This window comes from Strigops habroptila, chromosome 1 (genome assembly GCF_004027225.2).
Source record: "Strigops habroptila isolate Jane chromosome 1, bStrHab1.2.pri, whole genome shotgun sequence".
NCBI lineage: Eukaryota > Metazoa > Chordata > Aves > Psittaciformes > Psittacidae > Strigops > Strigops habroptila.
The window spans coordinates 127,157,775-127,172,416 of NC_044277.2; the positions used below are offsets into that span (position 1 = coordinate 127,157,775).

Below are 14,642 nucleotides of genomic sequence, written 5' to 3' on the forward strand. Positions count from 1 at the left end.
GCAATATGCTGCAGGTTACTATTAGTTTTCACAGTGCCTCGAAGAAACAGTAAAAATTAAATGAAAGTGTAATTCAATTAAGCGCAAGTTTCTGCGTGTAGGCAGGAAGAATCACCTATGAAAAGTCCAAATGAGATATGAAGTAGTGGTTCTTCAGAATAGTATCTGAAATTAACAATGAATCACAAGTCAAATGTGAATAAAGAAATTCATGCTAATATTAAGAAGGCTAATTTTTCCTAATAAAGGTATTCTCTGGAAGACATGAATTAATTCTTTTTTCCACTCACTGCTGACAGAACACCAAATGCAGCATTGTGTCTAATTGGGAGCACTATGGTTCCAGAGACACATGGACCAAAGGGAGTAATTGGATTGAATCCTCACATTTTATCTGAACACAGATAAAAGCAAAACATATGATCAGATGTCCATAAAACATTTTCTGTGAGGAAAGGCTGAAGAAATTTGAGATAGAAAAGCTACAGAACACAAGACTAAGGGATTATCTAGTAGACCTTCTAGTAGGTAATAAGTAGTTTAACAGAGAAAGTGAATAATATGTTTTCCTTCTCAGCTCTGTACAGGACAAAATGACCTGAGCCCAGACTACACCAAAACTATCCAGGTTAGACATAACAAAGAAATCTCAGAGTAAGGACAACAAAGTAATACAGTAGGTCATCACAGGCAAATTTCCTCTACTGGGAATTTCTAGAGACAAACTGGATAAACATCTCTCAGGAATTAGGCAAGTGTCATTGACGTTAGCTTAGGGAGAGGAATGGATAGATGACTCAATGATTTTCTATGGTTCTATGAATAACATCATCTGTGATATAGATTTTTCTTACTATAACATTGTAGGCAGCACTAGGATTTTTTTGTTAAAGGCTTAACTCCAGTTATGTTCTTGGGTATAAGCAGCTATGGACTGGTGTGCAACTTGGTGGTAGATTGTTGCTTTCCCAATTCAGTACTTCCCAAAGCTTGTATTAGGTACCAAGTATTGAAAAAAATCTGCTTTTATGAAAACAGCTTTACTTTAGTTGTAGCCAGGTTTGAGTACTTTGTCTATTTACATAGATAAACATTTTGCCTGGCTTTTCAAGAATTGCTATGCATGTTACCTAATATATGAATTACACAATTTTAGGAAGTCTGAAATCCAATTTCTGATTTTCTCCATTTGCTTTGTCTTATTCACACCAAGGAAACTGAGAAGCAGTCATTTTATATATTTCCACATGCGATAAACTTGGCAGATCTTACTCATTTAAAAATGCAATTTTACAATTTTAGAAGCTTTTCTCAATGTAACATATCGTACTGTCCATTCCTGGTTTAATTTCCTGGTGCTCACATTTCTATTATGTAGAGAATTATATGTTTAGTCTTATTGAATTCATGAATTTAAAGTCTTTATCTGAAAACTGAGTCTTCCAGTTGTCCATGAAGCCTGGTGCATAGAGTAGAGCCTGCTATTTTCTTGCAGTATTCTACAAGTAATTTACATTGTCCTTAATAGTATTATGATCTTGCCACTGTATAATTTCAATTCAACTTTTTTTTCTTGAATGCAATTCTGTTTTCTTCCCATGAAAAATACTAAAGGATTCTTTGAAGCCTACCTAGCATATTCACAGATGTCCCAGTATCTACTTGGCATTCAATTTCCTGTTTCTGCACTATGTCTTTAAATGTGGTGGTACTCTACATTTTAGAAACCATTTAAATTGCACTGTATTAATATATAGATGCAAAATCTTATCCTTCCTCCCTCTTAAGTCTTGCTTGCTTCTTTAGTATAATATATTTATTTCTTTCTTCATCTGTGGGCTTTAGCATTACTATTCCCTTTTGTCAGTCACTGAATATGTCCCCCTGTGCTGGGAATTTTCTGTTATCGGGGTATTTATTTTCGTGTAACCAGAGATTTTCCACTGCACTTTTTCTCCTATTTATGAACTTCATTTTGCAGTTTTGGTGCATATACTTTGCATTTATGTACTTTCATATACTAGTTCACGTTATTTCTGATGCATCTAGTCCTTCACTTTCTTTGAACAAAGAGTCTAAAATCCAAACCATACAAGCAAAAAACTCCCAAACAATTTCTTATTACTTAAATATTTTAACCCGATTGGTTTTTTCAGCATTTAGGACTACACATTACAGGAAGTCAAGGAATGTTTTTAAGGACACTGTCTCTGCATGTTGCTGATAGGCACTATATAAAAATCACAGATTTGCAATTAATATGTAAAGAATTCATGAATCACTTAAATCCTTGTTAATGCTTAAGCACAGTGATCAAATAAACTAAGTACACATCCCTAATTTGCTTGGATTTACAATGTTGTATGTTGTATTTTCCATTAAAATACTTTTCTGCAGCATTTGAAATACTGGATTGCAGAATTAGATGTCCTGTAAAGATGGATTTTGATTTTTATTAAAAAATATTACACAGATTCATGTAATATACGTAGAACAAGTTGATCTCAGAACAGCTAGCGCTAGCTATTGGAGAACATGTTCCCAAGTTAATTAGACTTCATTTGTGTCAGACTTAAAAATCTTCTTTATGAATATTCCATCTGTAAGATTTTGCGGCCCCCCCTTCTGCTTGTGTTGGAAAGCATATCCAAAACAGAAGGTTGAAGCGTCAGACTGGACATGTCTAATTTCCCCCATTTACAGTGTGGGTAGCAGATATAATGGGAAAACATAGAGAAGCTCAAGCCAGAGATGCAGTTCCTAGGACACAAAATGCTTCTTAAACCCCTTTTCCTCATAATTCATTTTAACTGTGAATATCCCCACAAGACAGAACCTAGAAGATACTTGTGGTGGGTTTTTTTTTGTATTATTATTGTATTTTATTATTTAAAACTCCTCTGAAGAAATAAAGAATACCTCTGTTCTTTTAAACAGTTCTGATTATGTGAATGCTAATGGAAAAGGTTACTTAGAGTTCTTATTAAGTGATTAGTTTGCCTTTATATTTTCATAGGACCTTCATAATGACAATATAAATTTAGTGCTATGGCTGCTCATAAACCATTAGGAACACCACAAATATCTTCCTTATAGATGGGAAGGTAGAAGGTCCTGAAAAATAATTCTGGTCTGAATGTGTGGAAGTAAATTTATGTAAATTGCTGTCAGTCATCTATGTATTCATTTCACTAGCAAAACAACATTATAAACGATCTGTAGCCAACAATCCTTCACTTGAAGACATGCAATGCAAATATTTATTCAACACAGAAAAAGAAAATCACTTAAGGAGAAGCATAAGTCTTACCACACCAATAGAAAAGTAGTTATTGATGATGTTGTAAGGCACTGGGTCTCCTTTCTCATCTTTATCATTGGGTATTACTTCGAATTTCCACCTGTCCAGCAAAATCTCTGAGCTGTTCTCAATGTCTTTTAAGATCTTCATCAAATTCTCACCTTCATAACCTAGCAAAACACAAAAATGGTTACTTAATCAAGCATAACAGAGTTTTGTTACATTTTCTTTCTCTTTCTAGTTGACGGTTGGATGGGGCTCTGAGCAACCTGATCTAGTTGAAGATGTCCCTGCTTGTTGCAGAGGGGGTTGGACTAGATGACCTTTAAAGTTCCCTTCCAACCCAAGCTATTCTATGACTGTAAAAAAGAAAATTCTACAGATTTCACTGGACATCAAATTTATACTGGAGAAAATAATTTCATTTTCAAAACTTGCCGATCTCTTGACTTTTCCAAATGATTATATCAGTTATCCAAAAAGCTAATGTTATACTTTGCAAAATGTTCTTGCTATGAAATTCGTCTTAATATTTAAATTCCTTTGATTTCAAAATTTATGGAATAAAGACATACAGCAGGTTTGTCTGATAAGTGACTGAAAAGTTAAAAGCTGTCTACTATTTTTTATTGATTGCTTCAATGTGGTATAGCATAAGAATTCCGGAATTTCAAATCTGTAACTGATGACTTATCAGCAGAACTAACATTTTTCAGTCTTTTAACAATTATAAGCCTTCTTCTGCTCTGTAGAGATCTTACTCTTACTTGACAACAAGCACTCACATGCCTTCAGGTAACTCACTAGTAGTAAGAGTTCACCACATTGTATACTAAACTCAGTGGAAACCTTGTTTACACACTCCTGAGTATACACAACATACAGTACGCATGTGCACATGTATAAAAAGTGTGGGGATTTTACTAAGCGACATTATAAACTCTGAATACTATTCAGAGTAAACGCCTATGCAATAGATAGCTAAGATTTGTGGATTCATTTCTTCTTCAAACCAGAAATAAATTTTCATATTCAAGCAATATGTACTTCCTGGGTCACTAACAGTTTGAGCAAGCAAAGCCATTCAAAGCCTCCCTGTTCAAAATGCGTTGCTGATGTATTTATTGACAGTTGTATAGTATGTTAGTTACTGCCAACCGCTGCATAACAGCAGGATGCAGAAGTCCATTTGTCTGCATCTTTGAGATCATTCACCACCAATTTAGTTTCTAGAAACCTTGTCTCCTATCCCATCTATGGAAGTTCCATTGTCTACTACAAAGCAACTAGGCAAAGAATGATAAAAGCCAGAATATTTTCATACTGTCTTTTTCTACTCAAACACTCAAAACAGAAGGTAAATAAATAGAAGTGAACAGAAGGACATGTTCCCACTAATGTAATTAAATGTTCTCATAGCTGACCCTGCTTAGAACAGGAGATTGGACTGGCAACTTCCTGCAACCTCTTCCAACCAGAATTATTCTATGACTCTGCTCTATGAACTGTTCAGAAAGTGAAGCAAGGCTGAATTGATTGTGTTTTGGATTGGTTTTATTTGTTGTTGTTGTTTTTTTCCCCTAAGACTATGTAAATAACCAACCACCAGTCATGACAGAGAAAATAAAGGAGGCCCTCAAATGATTTGACAGAATGTTATGATTAACAAAGAAGTTCTACAGCATGAAAACTACTGAGAATTTACTAAAGATTATCTGGTAACTAGGCAGACATTTGGAAACGAAACTTGCTACGGTAGGATAGAAGAAGGAAGAGATATCTATAAAGGCTGAGAAGTTGCAAATAAACAGCCAAATTCCAAATACACACCTCAAATGAAACAACCAAGACCTAAATAGAGCTATCTGTGAGCCCGTAAGCTAACATGCTTTCACCAGAGTCTTGCCTAAGACTTTCTTCTCTTTCTTCTTTGCGTCTCCTTCAAGTTATCCTGTAATGCAAATCCTGAATGGAAATAAGTTATTGGAGGAGCCGAGAGAAAGGCTCCATACATCCAGGAAAAGATGCAAAGAGTATTAAAGTTTTGACTTCACATATATTCTCCTTTCAGCATTCTTTGCCTTCTCATTTCCTGCACCACAGCACTTACTGTTGGAATCCTCTGTAGGAGAAGAGAAGAGAAGGGGAGTGGATCAAAAGAATGAGTCTGAGGATGAGACACATTTTTCATTTAATATTTATGAATGAAAAAGATGAAGCCACTCCAAACTCATTATTAGCTGTTTTCAGTAACCCTTTCAGAACAGCCCCAATTAAAATCCATTTAAGAATACTCCCTTTATAAGGTATTGATCAAAGAAATAACTGCAATACAGATGCTAAAAAGCCAACCAAACAGCTACATACTACCCTCATTGGACTCTGGAGCTTTCTGGTGTCAGCAGAAGCTACAAACAAGGTATAAAGAGCGATTACAACCTTTAATATCTGTAAAACTGTTCATGTAACGTTTACAGACAGCTAATTCCAAGAAGAGGAAAAGTGATAACTGTTCTCTATATACATCACAAAAAAGAAATCCAAATGTTGAGAGTAGATTTTGATGCAAAAGTTGGGGTTTTTTTTCCTTTTAATTATATAATACATTGTACTTTTAATTTGTGTTTACCTCCTCCCCATCTCAGACACCTTGCTAAATCATTGCCAGTCCCAAGAGGCAGGATAGCAACTGGAGGATGCTTAATCAAGTTCGCTTTCTCTGTGAATAAAGAAGGAAAAAACATGACTAACTGCATGGTACTGATACAATGTGTCAGGTTTTGTTTCAGCAAAATACATGTTTCACAATGATACATGTTTTGTGTATGAGATTATGCTGCCTGCTCAGTAACAAGCATTTCACCAAGCCACTCCATTATGCAGCCCCTTATCCAGTCAATATTCAATCCCTAATCCTAATTTACTCAATTGTTATCACAATGACTTTTGTAACCCACAGATGTGATAAACATTCATAAACAACGATACCAAAGATCTTTCCAAGACTGAACATATTGTGCTCTCTGTTGCTTTCAGCTTTGCCATTCTCTGCTACGAATGCAAATGTGTAATAGTTAAGGGCATAAACAATGAGATGAATCTTGTACTTTTTCATCTGGATGACCAAATTTGTGTTTAAATGCGTATTCACTTGGATTCGTGTCTACACGTGAGCACCATTACCAACAACTCCTGGAACCACCACCAGGGATTTTCCCATCAGGAAAAAAACCTGCTATTCGAAATGATCAAGTCTTCGAGTCAATATTTTGTATTTAATAAGTAATGTTTTGAAATGTATGAATTTACAGTGTCTTTTGACTCTTTACTGGTACGTTTTTACCATTTCAAGACAAAGGATCTCTGTTCAAAATCCAATGGGAAAACTCTACTCAAGAAATACTGAAAGCTGGAAATGAGGGAGATATCCCCCAGGTATAATATTTCAAATGTAGAATTTGTCAAATTCCTCATTTAATTGGAATGAGTAGCATGTTTAGTTTATAAGTTATACTTGAATAGTTAAACAGTCAGCTAATTTGTTCATAGAACTATTCACAATTATCAGCAATTCACAGAAGGAGCTTATATACCCAAAGGATGTGGCAGGAAAATCTTTTTATCAGTTTCTCTCACGAATACTTTAGGAAGATATAACATTCACAATACCAGTGCACTGCAAATGTTTAAGAGAATTTAGTATTTAATAGAATAACAAAACAAAACAAACAAAAAAAAAGTTTAGAAAAAAACATAAAGAGAAAAAAATTTTTGGTTTGGCATTTGGGATTTTTGTGTTTGTGTGTTTTCTTTTCCTTTCCCTTTTCCTTTCTTTCCTTTTCCTTTCCTTTTTCTTCTCCCTTTTCCTTTCCTTTCTTCTTGCTTTGCTCTCAGTTAGGATTCTTTGTGTATCAGGATATCAGGGAAGAAAAGACCAAACTAGAAAGTGTGCATTTCTCGAAACCGGTGATTTCTTCAACTTTAGATGCCAAAGGGCTTTTGATTGCTGAAAGGCAGCTTTGAAAATCTTATTTCCTGTACCTATGAAAGAAAGGGATCCTATATCCCCAAATAATTTCTTAGTTCTGTACCACAAAAATTGCTGCAGACGGTAATATTTTAGTGAAACAAAACAGTCTTTTTTTCAAACAATGCCACTGACAGAGAAAGTAACTGCATGACATTTTAGACCTCATGAAAAAAAACAATGACACTATTAACAGCTGCAAAACTTTGCCCCTTCCAAATTTAGGTAATACACCAGATAGTTATGTATGTTGATTTACAACTTTGAAAGCTATTTGAGAGTTACAATCAATAGCTTGCATTTGCAAAAAAAACCTTTTTTTTTTTAAATCAAGATTAGAAATACACCTTTGCATTACCCATTCCTTCATGACATCATTTTTACTTTTCGCTGAACTTTAAAAGGTTTTCTGGTCCCCACCTCCCACAAAGCACACACTTTTAAATGTTCTTCATCTAAACTTTCAGTTGAGTCCTTTGACCTCTCTTCATCCCCTTCCTGATTTCCATTGTTCCACGTTCCCATTTTTTTTCTCTGCAGCCCCTCTAACACCAAATAAATGACCATGTGGTATGGAAGATACCCTCCCTAAGAAGCCTTGAGCAGCTTAAGTCTGTAATATCTCGACTACTGGGCCTTCCTAATAATTTGTACAGAGGACTTCACAGCCAACTGACTCAAAAACCTCCAAAACTGAAATGGCTGTTCGCCCATTATCTCCATTCTGGGATAATGAAGCATAAACAAAAATTTGGTAACAGAAAAAGCAAATGCGCTAAGGTAAATGGTCTTAAAAGAAACAAATTAGAAGAAACAAGATTTGATTCAGTTGGGGAATAGACTATGAACTGAAATTAAAATAGATTGATTCGAATTTCTTGTTTTCTGGAAATCCAGAGACTACAAACGCTGGATCTGTCTAGGGATTTTGAGTATCTTTTGCAATTTGAAAATCCTTAAAAATAATCACGTCCTAAACTAATAAATTTCAAAAATTTAGATGAAAAAGATCTTGGTTTATATAGCGGTATCCATATTTTGGTATATAGCGAAGAGCAGTAAAATGGAAAACATGAATCAAGCAAAATATGAAAATGCTATTGATTACCTATGCAATCCAAAATCCAGCCTACTGTTCCATCTCCACCACATGCTAGTACTCTGAACTCAGGAACATCTCGGAAAAAATTTAACCTAAAAACAATAAATAAAGATATCTATTATGCAAACATTTTATGGCTTAAGAATATTCATTTAATAGTAAATGGCAAGTGAGGTTGAAATAACCACCTGTGTTCACACAAATACAATCCAACACCATATTATTTGAAAAATCTGATATGAAATTGTTAATTCGAGAGTTAGTATCATACACTAACACTAGAAACAGCTTGGATCTGATGGTTAGTCCAAATCTTTGCCTCACTTCAAATCTTTTTTGAAACTATTGTCAGAAAACATTATCCATTTACCTAGCTGTAAATGGCTATGTAGCGTCTCAAGACGTAAAATTCTAACATGGCTAAATGTATTAGCCACAATTCCTTTTGAGGTGCTGCCTATAAAAGCATAATGAAAATAGCTTATTTCTGACAGTACACTGATATATAATACGCTGAGCATTTTGTGGCTGATAAAGACAACTTTGCACCAAGGTTTAATAAAAAATGAGTAAGCATCACATTGAATACACTCATTCCATCATCCTACAAACCATATTTTAAAAGTGAAACATCTTTGCTAATATCCTCCTTCCATATCCCATCAAGTGCTGGACAGTATTACCACCTCATTATCCACTTCATTCAATACCAATGTTCCACAGTGCTGGAAAGTGAGGATATATTGAAACAATTCTAAGTTGCAATATTTTAAAATTAAAAGCATCTTTTAAGGATAGCTCTTGACACATACTGAAATTCATCCTTACACATAAATTGTGACTAGATAAAAACTTTCCAGTAATTTTGCTGAATTACTAGATATGTGTGTCTGTGAGCACCTACAATCACATATATGCTATTCATTACCATCACAGACATCTTAATGCATATTCTATATGCTAGTGACCAGATCTCACTTCCAGTTAGCAATCTCTCAATAAATGCATAATTAGTACATTGCATGCAAATTCTTAAAAGAAACAAATTAAAAGAAATAAGATTTGATTACACAATATACACAATAACTTGCAAGTGTTTAATTCAAGCTATTTTCCATATGAAACTTTAACACTGCACACAGAGTGGTGTTTCTGTCCCTAGAAAGCTTTAAAAATTCTTTTAGGCTTTTTGATAAAATCAAGAACACATGACAAACTACAGAGTAAAAGAAAGAGTATGGAAGAATGAAATGAAAAGTACAATGGTCAAAAAATCTTATTTAACATGTAGAAGATGACAGGACAACTTCCCGTTCTACTAGTTTTAGACTAGCATTTCAAGGTTAGAAAGCTATATAGAATTAAGCCCATCACATTGATGTCCCACTCCCTCTAATTTTATCTGCTAAGAAGAGCTCTTAGACAATTTCAAGGGTCAAGTGCAATGTCTGAAGGATGCTTACTTGTTCTGTGTTATAAAACCTGCTTTGCCCTTCTCACCTCTTAAGTTCTACTTCACACATCCACAGGACAAGTGCTATAGGATCTCATTTGATCCAAAACGTCATGCGCCACGTCTGACTGGGTACACTTGGGGAACACATCTTCTAATAAGCATACATGCTGAAAGACCCTCTGCTGGAAGTCACTTCCTACTACTGTAAGAGTGGGCACTGAGGTGTGCCCTGGCCCACAGGTATGCATCTCTGTCACTTCATGAGACTTGGCAAAGAGACAAATGCCTCCAATCACCAGCATTCCCACTTCGACCCAATGTGCTGGGTCTGTAGAAAGTTAGCAGCTTTAATTATATTGCTTCCAGTACTGAGGGCATTTCAGATTAATTTAAAATCAAATCATAGCCCAGAGGTGATGGCAGGGTACTAACTTCTATAAATATATTTAAGCATTTCTACCACATGTAACAGATGTCAAAAAGAAAGTCTAGAAAAAAAAACCCAAACAAATAAAAGAAATGAAAAGTACAGGGTTGATACTAGAATTAATCCAGATAGGCAGAACATGGACCCAAATCTCCATCTTCCTTTTTATAAACAAGCATTCTCACCATATGGCTACCAAACATCCTTTTTGTTTTTAATGTATATTTAATCTTCATCAATAAAAGTGTAACTTCCCAAGAAAGCGGGGGATTGAAGAATGTGATAAAACCATATTGTCAAAAAAATTCTCAGTAAGCTTCACTCATATTTCCCCTGGAGCATTTTATAAACATACACAGTGAATTTTCCAAACAATTTCATAGTACAGCATTAAGTTCACATGACCTTTTATTTTTATAAATTTAAACATAAAAGTGATACATACATTATATAACTGTATAATACATAAAATACATAAAAATAAAGCATCGTATACCTTATATTTTATATTTGCATATATAAATACAGTGTATATAAATATACTGTAACAAATATAAATATTTATAAAATCTAATTTATAAATTTAAATATAGTTATATAATTATATATGTAAATAAATCTCATTCATTGAATTAGAATGTGCAGTCTACATTAAGAGTTGGGAAAGGAACATGGTTTTCTGCTGATAAGGTTTCAGTCAAATTCAGTGTCTGTTACAATTTTGAAGAATTTCTTAATAGAACTTAAGGGGAAGAGTATGTATTGCCTATCACGATAGCTGTGGTCAATTAGTGTTTTAATGGCACCTGTTACCTCTTATCCACAGAAAATTTTTACATGGCTTGAAAAAAAAAACCAAAAAAACTGTTGGAGAACTTAGTAAAAGTGGTGTAAAGTGGAATTAAAAAAAAATGGAAGTCATTGTAAAGGCTTTGTGCACTGTCAGATGAAGGTAAAGGACCAGAATAGAAAAATTTAGTGCTATTATAAGTTGAATTGATTTATAAAATTGTGCAAGAATTCTAGGCAGGTATAATAAACACCAAGTAACATAAAAATACAGATCAGTACTTACAATGGGTCTCTTACCAAAAGATTTAACTCTACTTAGAAAAAAACAAAAAAGAATTCTCATTTTTTAACAATTTAGATTATTACTCCAAACATAGCACAATATGACAAGTACGACATTAAGTACAAAGGACCATTATGTCAGTAACCTTAACAGAAATTCTGTCAATAACCTTGACAGAAATTCAACAGGATATGTGAAATGGGTAAATCGTAAACCTCAAAAAAATGTATTTTCTTCATATCACAGTAATTTCTATTATAATTCATGCAGGATTATTTAATACAATACGTTATTTTGATTCTTTTTTCAATGAAGAAAAATACTGCCAGAAAAAAAACCCTTTTCACTTGTGGGTGTAAGAATAGGTAGATACTTTTTCACACAGAATTGTTTCTTATAGACACTACAGTAAAAAGCTTTCCTACATCACTTAACATATGGTAGCAGAGTTGGAATAGTACATAAGAACATTATGCTGGTACAGACTGTAACCCAAGTTACACCTATTCTTCAATCACTGGCAAAAAGGCAACAAGAAAGGTCAGAAGAACTTCTAACATCTCCCACCACAAGACAAACAGAACTCCTGATACATTTGGGAATAAAAGATGAAAAGCCACTATAATAACCCACAGGAAGACCAAAAAGGCAAAAAAAAAAAAAAAAAAAAAAGGAAAAAAACTGAACGAAAAAAAAACCAAACAAACAAACAAAAAAAACCACCACACATACACAAAAAAACCCCAAACCAACCAACCAACAAAAAACAAACAAAACAAACAGCAGGATATTCTGTTCAGATGATTTTAGAAAATGAACCATTTTTCTTTCTACTGAGAAAGGTCAATACAACCAATCCCTAAAGGTGGATTACAAGAGATTATTGTATTTGATGGTATTTCTATCATCAAAATTGACAAGATCATCTAATTCTTGCCTGATGATCTAATTCTTATACCATTAAATTGCAGCTTCCCTTTTCTCACAATATCACCCAACTTTTCACATTCTACAAATTTCATAAACATATACATACTTCTTAGTCCATGATCAATAATTAATATACTAAATGGGCTCACTCGTATGAGTAAACTGGAAAAGCTATCAATAGATATCTTCATCTTGATAGCTCCCTTGTATATTGACCTGTTTTAGTCTTCCCTAATCCAGTTTCCTATCTGCTGGAAGAAAAACAAATAAATTTAAACCACTAAAGGTGTCCGGTACCAGCTTACTTTTATTTTATTTTGCCAGACACAAGGATCTCACACACAAAGCCAACTATTGAGTTCCTGCTGATAAATTAGTAAATTCCACTTGAAAGATGGCAACTGTGCAGTGTACTATGCAGAGATTTCAGGTGCTCAGCCACACAAAGGGGAATAACAGCAGCACCATGTGAAATCATTCAGCAAATCATCTTTACTCACAGTGGAAGCAAAACATAAAACTCAACAGCCCAAGCAAAGGATAATCCACCAATACTAGTATCTCAGCATAGGTATCAGCTAAACGTAAAGTAAATTACAAATTATTAGTGGATATAAAAATACTGTTTAACTTAGTAAACTTCTCTTCTGCAGGAAAGATCAAAGTGAAAGAAAGGGGAACAGAAGTTAGTATTTGCCTACATGAAAGAAATTTTAAATACTCTAAATGGCTTAGAGCTACTTCAACTCTTGTGACTTAAAATCATGTTTTTACTGAGCTGCTTTTACAGTCACCCCTAAGTAATCTGGATTCAGTTTTTGGAAAAGGAGAATAATTTACAAACAGATGATTAGCAAAATTTGTAAAAACTTTTGTCTCATAGTTTCTAAGCCAATTTTAGCATACACAGTACATGAACTTTGCCAATTACAATTGTAACTGTAATCAGCTGCAAGATAGAGGACTTTGGAAGTTCTGTATTATGATGTACAGAAAAATGTATTAAGTTATTTGTTATGACTTCTGTTTCAAAACTTCTGTCTTCACAGTAATAAAATAGGCTGGCCTTAACGGTAATGACAATAATATTGAATCAATAAATACGTAAAATCATTAAATTCAATAAATATTTACTGTTCTTAAAGTGTAGCATAAAATACAGTAATATTATCAAAATTTTCTTGAATGGCATCTGTAACTTATCAGTTTGATAATTACAAGTGAACTAGTACGTTTACATACCAGAATAGAACTTACACTGTGTGTGAATGGAAGTGAATGAAAGATAAACATTTACCCTAAATATCACTAGCCCAAAGGAAATTGGAGCCTGCTAAACTGTCATCAACAGATTTATGTTGACAATGGACCTATATGATAGATATCTCACACTTCTAGATGAACCCTATAACTTAGAAACTTTGTCCACTTGTGAATTCACAATGCTGGGTTTAATATAACAATTTCACTAATTCAGATGTTCGACTCACCACTGATTTTTCTTTAAACTGTCGGTCTATAGGAAAGTACCAAGTTGAAATACAAAGCAATTGTATTGCTGCAATATTTTCTCCTTTATTGTGATGACCATGTTGCTGTCATTTTACTAAACAAACCAAATCGTTATTACTTGAGAATCTGAATGAAAATTAAACACAGTTTTGCTAGACTGCCAAGCTGAGCTGGCCATGTAACTGGACAACATACACACTTTAACCTCATTATAACTCTCATTTACAGTTTTCTATATATTGTAATGACACTATTCATGAGACAGTAATTCCAATAAATCACTCTAATAAAAAGAGTTTCAATAAATCCAGTTTGTCATTGCATGGGGCACTATATTAATTTCCTGGAATGGTATTTTAATGCGCAGAAGTTAACTGGTAGATGAATATATTGCAGCTGAAAATATTGTTTTCAGTTCATACTGTCTAAAGATAAAGGTGGCCGCTAATTTAAAATCACAGGCCTGCTGAAAACCATGATGGCATATTTAGAAAAACAACATCCCAGTTCCTCAGCATGTGATCACCTGGGATGCTGAGGGACTCCATGAATATAGGTGGACATTTTACTGTCAGGTAGCCAACACTGAAGATATTGCTCCATACGATATACTTCACACTCCCAAATACCATTAATAGCATAGAATTATAGAATGGTTCAGGTTAGAAGGTACCTTTAAAGATCATCTAGTTGAACCTCCCTGCTATAAGGAGGGCCATTCTTCACTAGATCAGGTTACTCAAAGCCCTGTCCAAACAAAACTTAGGTTTTCCTTAACTATTGCTCAAGATATACACCAATTGATTTTTACA

At 34.0% G+C, this 14,642-nt stretch overlaps 1 protein-coding gene across 17 annotated transcripts in view; it reads right to left on the minus strand.

The window, feature by feature from the left end:
- DGKB (diacylglycerol kinase beta) overlaps positions 1-14,642 on the minus strand; it is a 367,688-nt gene that overhangs the window by 198,982 nt on the left and 154,064 nt on the right. For 15 of the 17 annotated variants that reach the window (XM_030503309.1, XM_030503319.1, XM_030503389.1 and 12 more), the window contains 3 exons: positions 8,437-8,522; positions 5,931-6,020; positions 3,311-3,471 (listed from right to left, as the gene is read on the minus strand). In XM_030503309.1, the coding sequence (XP_030359169.1) occupies positions 3,311-3,471; positions 5,931-6,020; positions 8,437-8,522 (337 nt within the window). The remainder of the gene's footprint in view (positions 1-3,310; positions 3,472-5,930; positions 6,021-8,436; positions 8,523-14,642) is intronic. The other 2 variants (XM_030503416.1, XM_030503407.1) reach the window with 1 other exon arrangement.